The sequence below is a fragment of the Anguilla anguilla genome, chromosome 11, assembly GCF_013347855.1.
Source record: "Anguilla anguilla isolate fAngAng1 chromosome 11, fAngAng1.pri, whole genome shotgun sequence".
Taxonomy (NCBI): domain Eukaryota; kingdom Metazoa; phylum Chordata; class Actinopteri; order Anguilliformes; family Anguillidae; genus Anguilla; species Anguilla anguilla.
The window spans coordinates 35,448,485-35,456,222 of NC_049211.1; the positions used below are offsets into that span (position 1 = coordinate 35,448,485).

General features: G+C 40.6%; 1 protein-coding gene across 1 annotated transcript; it reads right to left on the reverse strand.

The window, feature by feature from the left end:
* Window positions 1-260: 260 nt before the first annotated feature.
* hoxc13a (homeobox C13a) lies at window positions 261-6,551 on the reverse strand. Its single transcript, XM_035382953.1, has 2 exons — window positions 5,797-6,551; window positions 261-553 (listed from the first exon to the last, which is right to left on the reverse strand). The coding sequence occupies exons 1-2, from the start codon at window positions 6,458-6,460 to the stop codon at window positions 294-296; spliced, it is 924 nt and encodes a 307-aa protein (XP_035238844.1). The 5' UTR covers window positions 6,461-6,551; the 3' UTR covers window positions 261-293.
* Window positions 6,552-7,738: the final 1,187 nt, after the last annotated feature.

The following is a 7,738-nucleotide window of genomic DNA, read 5'->3' on the forward strand; positions in this document are numbered from 1 at the left end:
GTCGCTATTCAGAAGAAAAAGTACATTATTCACGTGTCTGTTTGAAATACAGAGATTATTTTAAATATTATATATATATTTATATATATATTTATTTACACATTCATATAAAAGACAATGTTGAGCTGATTTCTTACGATGTTTCACAGTTTTATAATATTTTCTCTAAAGAAGGCGACGGTGTTGAATAAAATGATATCGTGAAATGTTCTCCGTATGTGATTTTGATACCATATAAATACAGAGTTTTATCAGAGCGGTCTGAGTGGGGGGTCAAACGGGGTTTGAAGGTATCAGGTTGTGTGCATGTGGGCACTGGTCTTGGATTTGCTGACGAATTTCTTCTCCTTCACACGCCGGTTCTGGAACCAGATGGTGACCTGGCGCTCCGAGAGGTTGGTTGCGGCGGAGATGCGTCTTCGCTTGTCTTTGGTGATGAACTTGCTGGCAGCGTACTCTTTTTCCAGCTCCTTCAGCTGAACCTTAGTGTACGGGACTCGCTTCTTCCGGCCGCGGCGGTAACTGCTGACTTCAGGCTGTAGAGGAACTACATCTGTGACGGGAAAAGAACAACTGAAGGCTCAAATAACGACCCAAAGTTTCTTGCGAAACAAGAAGCAGTATTTCAGTTCAGCATTGCTAAAAGCAAGAGTGGCGTTGATGCAGCAGACAAGTTGAAATAATTACATTTAAGCTTATATATACGCATATCTAGCATTCCCCATGGCTTGCCTTCACATACATGTTGCAATTATATTATCCAGTGTGAACGCTTCACATGTTTTAGTTCTCAGGGAACAAACTAACATTTTTCAATCACGCAACATGTATAATTTGCCTTGCAATATATCAAAGTTTTTACATACTTAAAAGAGTAATTAAGCTATTTAGTCCAAATTGAAACGGCACACATTTCTAGCTTTAATACTTCATTCTTACAATACCAAGAAAATAAATGAATACATTTAACCTGAACACGAAATTCGACGATATTTATACTTTTATGGTTTATGGCGAGAAAAATGTCAAATTGAAGTGTGAAGGTGTGTCTAAGTTGTGTCACTTTGCTTTATTCTTACGCATCTAATCACTGCATGAAATTCACCTCAATACAAAAAGTTCATGAAGGTGCTTTTAGTTTAAATCTAGCAGTCACTTTATTGTAATCCACTGCGAACAAATCTCAGTCATTATTAATGAACAGGGCTTTCCCGTACAGGACGACTGGACTCTTTCAACTGAATAATGGGGAAAGCAGAGTCAGAACCTGAATTATTTCTTGGTCGTTGGTTAACATTTTCCCTGCAGTTTATTATTGAGCAGTGAAAATGCCTTGTCGCATTCATACACAGCCCACATAAGCGGGTTAATTATTTCAATGAAGGCACACTTTGACAACTCAGCCATTAGATATACGCACGAAAGCACCGAAAGTCTAAAACAAAAATATGTATACGTCCAAAAAAAAAAAAGATATGAAGAATATTTATTAAATGTTTTTAAGCGCTTTCATTCCACAAAAATTGGATTGCACGGCTGTTCTAAAGAACCCTTTAACCTGAACACCTGTTTTTAGAAGGCTTAATGGCACATTGCAGTGATGATAATCGAGGAAACGCATATTTATGTAGGCCGCTTTAGTTGTGTGAGTATGGGCAATATAGAGTCTTTAATAACTGTGGTTTTGATGCCATGTTTAAACAAACATAATTGTTGACCTTCTGTCTCAAGGGCGCACATAGACGCGCGTACGCAGACGCACGCGCGCACACACCCACACACGTTGATTTCAGATGTAGCAAAGTTATTGTTATGTAAACTTCCAACTTCCAAGTCCTTGTGAACAGTGTTATTGCGTTCATTGTACCTCCTGGAAGAGGACGATTGCCGTTACAGCGTTCAGGTGTAGGCCTACTTGAGGAGATGCAAAGTTTGACAATGGCTATGCAGTACGGGTCTTATCTACCACGAAAAACTAAGCTCCGTGCGCAGTAGGCTACCTAACGATTTTCAAAAAGAACCTGTCGCGCAGGCGTGGTTGTAGCCGTACATCGACGTGATCACAAGCAAGTTAAATCGAGTGAAGAGGGAGCGTTATGGAAAATGTCTGTTTGTACTGCCGTAGTCTACCTCTTCTCAAGGCCAGGGAGAAGTAGAGAGGCGCAACCCAGTGAGGTGTTTGCCGTATACAAGATCTACAAGTAGATTAGTGGATTATTGTTTTACGAGACATAAATGTCAGTATTTTACAACCAAGCACCTTAAATATCATTGCACCTATACATATATTTATGTACCTTGCAGTCTTGTACAGGGCACATCTGTTTCCCAAAATCAATAGTTTTTGATTTTCCAGATGTCATTTGCGATAAGGGTAAACATCAATATAGGTACGTGGGAAACGTAAGAGTACAAGACGAAAAAAAAGAAACACATTACGCAGGCCTCTAGTGGAAGTTCTTCAGTCCCATAACCAAGAGCGACATGCGGTAACCTGTGATTAGATCGATGCACCAAGCACACACCCTGTGAGTCCTGCTCGCAGGGTGAATGTGAGATGATACATATCATAGAGAAGCATATTGCAATTTTATGTTCAATTTTATTTTTCTGAAGAGGCAGTGTGCCTTGTTTACACTGCAGATCGTCACTTTTTACTTATTTCTTGCTTTCTTTAACTTTCACTTGGTTTAAAATCCACAGATTGGTTTAAAGGATCCATAACCGTGCGGTGTAGGTTCAAAGCCGTAGGATAACCACAAGCAAAAGCATATGATTTCGCGATGTGGAACACAGTGACGTATATGTGAAAATACAGTCTGTGTGAACACAGAGACAATAGAGTGAAATAAATGTGCACATAACACACTATTGATTTATGAAATATGTATAGAATTTTGGGGGTCTCCTTTGCCTTTTCTGACCCCACCTGGGTGCCAAATTCTAACCGAGGGCACTATGCGTCATTCAATGTATATTCTTGCGATTTTATTAAGTGTATACAGTGAAATATCTGTTCTTACACAATACATACATTTTGTCACTAGTGATTTGATTTCCCCTCCAACACGATATTAAAGGAACAGTGAATTGTAATTGCGGTATGAACTTGAGATAATAGTTGTACTGCTGGAAATGTTGATTAGCATATTAAACTTGCGAAAGACAACCACTTACCACTTACACACACACACTACGTAGGGTATATTAGGTAGGGTCCTATGTGTGTTCGTCACCATGGTGTCAATGTATCAGGACAGGTTGTGTGATGAAGACCTCAACGCAACATGCAAGGTTGAAATACTGCCCCTGCTGTCCGGCTGATACGAAATCGTATTTCTGTTGTGACGAGCCCCTAGGCTATATGAGCCCCCACATCAAAGCAGGTTCTTAAGATAGATATTGATTGGGTGGGAGGGCACAAGGCAGGTTGTATATGTAGTGTGATGCAATCTACGTTACGAAAGTATACTCTCAGCTGAAATTAAAACAAAGTGAATAAATTAAAGCAATAGTTACATTATGAGACAATATGCGACAAAGGTATGCCGATCCGAACGAATTTCTATTAAAAAAATTAAAACAACGATTAAATGCAGCTGTAATTCGCGTTCCAAACAAAAGATGCTGATACAACTAAGATGATAATTTGGAGTTTCTAGTATCATGAATTACAGATGTTTGCTTGTTTTTATTTTTATTTTATTTTTTTAAGTAGTACATTATCAAGTTCGCTAACTGGAACTTGGCGTCTTGAACTGATTTGTATTACTTTGGCCCCAGAAAAATACAGATCAGAGCGGCTGAGGATGACCGAGGAGCAAATCTAATTGGTTTTGGGTGCACGTGTGACGGTTAGGACCGTTTCAAATGGCCCCGAGCTCCGCCTCCATGTCAAATGAAGAAACCAAAAGTACATAAACAATTAGCCCACATTTATGTTGTTTCAGATTATAATGGACATATAAAAATAGTCAGTAAATATTAGCCAACTATTTTTCTCGATCATGGGCCTTCCAACACGTTTTCCTTGCAAAAAGTCTACACACAGAAAGTCATTGCTGGAATATTGGAATTTCGAAAGGGACGCTGTTACTAGTTATCCTGTCCATTATCCCTCTTTCAAAGACAATATCTATGATTTTAGAAATGAACAGATTAGGTTACACTTACTTATTTTTACGTTGTGTAAACAACGAGGTGTAACACACACACAATGTCATTGCTGGTATATCGACGCTGTTACTGTTGCGTTATCCTGTTCATTATCTCTCTTTCAATGATAATACCTTCGACTTTTTAAAGTAGCTGTTTACCCACGATTATTTTTACAAGAATGAGGTACTGGACAACTTTGTCCCAGAAGCAGTCCCCGTGGTCTCAAGCTCTGCTCCACGCGAGTAGAGACTGGAATTGTGTGTGTGCGTGTGTGTGCGCGCGCGTGTGTGTGTGAGCGCGTGCGAATACACGCAAGCACGTATATCCCAGCTGGAATTAAAGAGAGAGGGGGAGGGGTGAATGTGTTGGCAACAACTCGCCCTAGCAGTGGCTTAAATGCATATGAAAATTTAATTCTGTCCAAATCTTCCCCTGGAAAGAAATAAGTACGATAACCCTTAATTAACTGGTGGTCCTTATGAAGTGATTTTGCTTAGTGTGTCATTTAGAAATTTTGAATTGCTGCCATAATATATATACTCGTCACAATATTACCAATCTTAAAAAATAATCCATCAATCTGTAGCTCCACTGATCAGTACAAAATAAATTCGGGTTGCAGCTGCACGTTTACGCTCTCGGCAGATTCGACAAACGCCTTATGAAAACGAATTCAGACAAATGCACACATTTGTCAGGCATTCGCAGCGCAGCCCTCGGTGGCCGCTGACAAAGACAGGCAAGATTTATTGCTTCTGTGCAAACAACCCGCTATTTTATCAAACAGCGAAAGCAATGTCGCCTTTCCTAAACCCAGTCTGCAGGACAGCTCGGTTTATGCGGCAACCATTGACGCCATTCCCGAAAATGTAATTGTTCCTCAGTGAAGTTGTAGCTAATCATGCGTTAACGAACTATTTGCTTCCCCCGACGAAGATTTCATGTTGCGCTTTTAGGGTAGCTTAATGTCCCGTCTCTGCAATTTATTCAAGGAGCCTGTTCTCAGTAGAACGCTGAGACCTGACGATATTCACAATGATCTAGTTACTGTTATTATTCAGTCACAAGATGAGTTCGTTCATGTTGTGCCTGAAACGCTCGCATTTAAATAATAATGGTAAAATAGATGAACGGCAAATTTGCTTGCTAAATTAAAATGTGTATTTATTCACAATATGCGTATATTCCATTGTAAAAAAAAACAAAACAAAAAAAAAAACATCTGTGCGCCTATATAGGTTGTAGTAGGCTATTGTATTTGGGGGACTTTTCATACAATAGACACAGAACGAAAGGACATACAATCCATTGCATGGGTTCACACAACAAACCTTTTTGTTTTGATTTACAGCTATTTTAGTTCTAGCTATGAACTTAGCTATTTATGGAAAATACTGATAGATAGTGCAAATAAAATATATTTTTTCGGCTAGGAAAAGCCTCATTTGAACATTTGATGAATTCGCGAATTTCTTAGTTTTCAATCGGTCGTTTACATACTGTGCTGTGTGGAATGTCGTAACTGAATGTGCAACGCGAACGCGAGTTTGTTTTTCTGGCTTTGCTAGTGAAATGGATGACAGCGTTCGTATTAAGTTAACGATAACAACTCTTCCAACAGCATGCTGATTTTCGTACCTGGGAATGGCGACTTCCAGAGATGAGCTGACTGTGTTTGCTCCTTCGAGCAGTACACCTGCCCATCCCAGCCATTAGAAAGAGCCCAGTGCTGGTAGCCTTCCATTGGAATCAAGGCGTCGTGCCGTGGTTCTGGGTGTGCGCTAATACTTGGAACGACCGACACGTCTAGATAACCCGGGACAGCCTGGTAAGAACTGGCGAAACTGGGGTAGAAGGCAAACTCTTTCGCCCTGCTGGAGAGTTCTTCTGTGGGCAACGCGCTGCTGGGCTCGGCGTATTTTTCTGCTGGGTGGTAAGAACAGGGCTTCTGCTGCAAGTTTACGTTGTGCGAGTGAGACAACCTGCACCCATAATAGGGGCTTCCAAACGGATAGCCGTAGCCCAGAGAAGTGCTTGAAGATGTCTGGGGAGCAGGGCACTGTCGACCGGCGTCCGAGGAGGATATATCCGAGTACACGGAACCCTGGTGTGTAGCTATGCTGCCAGAATGCCGCCCCAGCGCTGGGTGTGAGATAAGGTCCCTGCAGTGGGCAGCGGGGCAGTTCCCGCTCAGTCCCTCCATGGCTTGAGTTTTATTCTGATTGTTTTCATTCGGGCTTTTTTCATACATGTACATCAAGGTGTCCGCCCAGCGTGAATGCAGGACCAACGAAGTCGTCATATCAAGGGCTCCCGATGCTTTTTAAAAGTCGACTACTCCAAGACAGACGCCTCATTTCCAAGTGCATTTTTACGCGAGCGCATGCGCAGGAAGGGCCCGGGCGTCCAGTTCATTAAGATCCAGGCTCCGGGGCACGTGATATGCTAACGAGGCCCATGAGTTTAGGCGGGGGTGTGGGGGCTAAAGACGGGGTCGGTTGTAGCTGGGCGGCTCATCCCTTTAAATAGTCTCTTGCCCAAGTTTTTCGATTGCTATTTGAAGAGTGGTAGGTCTTCTCATTGGCTGACGTTACTTTATACCAGAATTCTTAAAGGGGAAACTAAAAACAAAAAACAACAACACGATACCCTCGGGGAGGGGGGTCGAAAAAGGTGGTCTTCACGTTTGGCCAACCCTGGGAAATTTTGTCTAAAAACAAACATCTCATTTTTGTCCCTTTCGTGTTGTTGATGTTGTTGCTGCTTTTCACCACGAATTGAAGTGGAGGTTTTTTTGATTAACGGGCGTGGGTCCCTGACAAAATTAATTTAATCCTTGAACATTCTGTTCGTTGGGAAATTCATTGACACACATCAAATGGAACTGGCCTGGTAATTCGTCTTGATACTGATTCACGCAATACGCCAGTTAATAATGACAGAAATATATTAACATTACAAAGAAAATCGTCATACATGCATTTCCAGTTCCCCTTCGTGGTGAGTTGTGATTAGTGTAATGTTTTGCCACTATCATTCTGTTCCCAAACATGAAAAATATACAGTATTGTGTTATGTAATTATACTAATGCAAATTATTATTCTTTTTTGTCAGTCGGTAATGCCAGCAGAAATAGGCCTACTACTATAGCGTATATGCGCACACGTATAGCGTATTTGTTTATGTATTTACAACAACTTTGCACATGCGTTCAGATGAAAATATGAAAGCTATTCTATATTGACGTGAACACAGGCCCAACCGTTAAGGTGTATATACCACGGTGCAAAGAAATATAAAACTCAAAAACATTGATTTTATTTTGACAGTGCAGACTTAAACTCTCAAGTGTTGTTACATATAAAACTGTTTTTCCTTTACTTTATAGCGTAAGCGACCTCAGAACTAGGGAGCTTAGATTAATTATTGGGATACAAGTTTGTTTTATTAATATAAAGATGAAGATAGTATTCAGCAATATTCGTGATGGTATTTGTCTTAACGTCTGCTTTAAATATTCAGTCATCATAAATGTTTTAATTTTATTTGACGAGCTTCTGTAAGCATTTTACGCTTCCT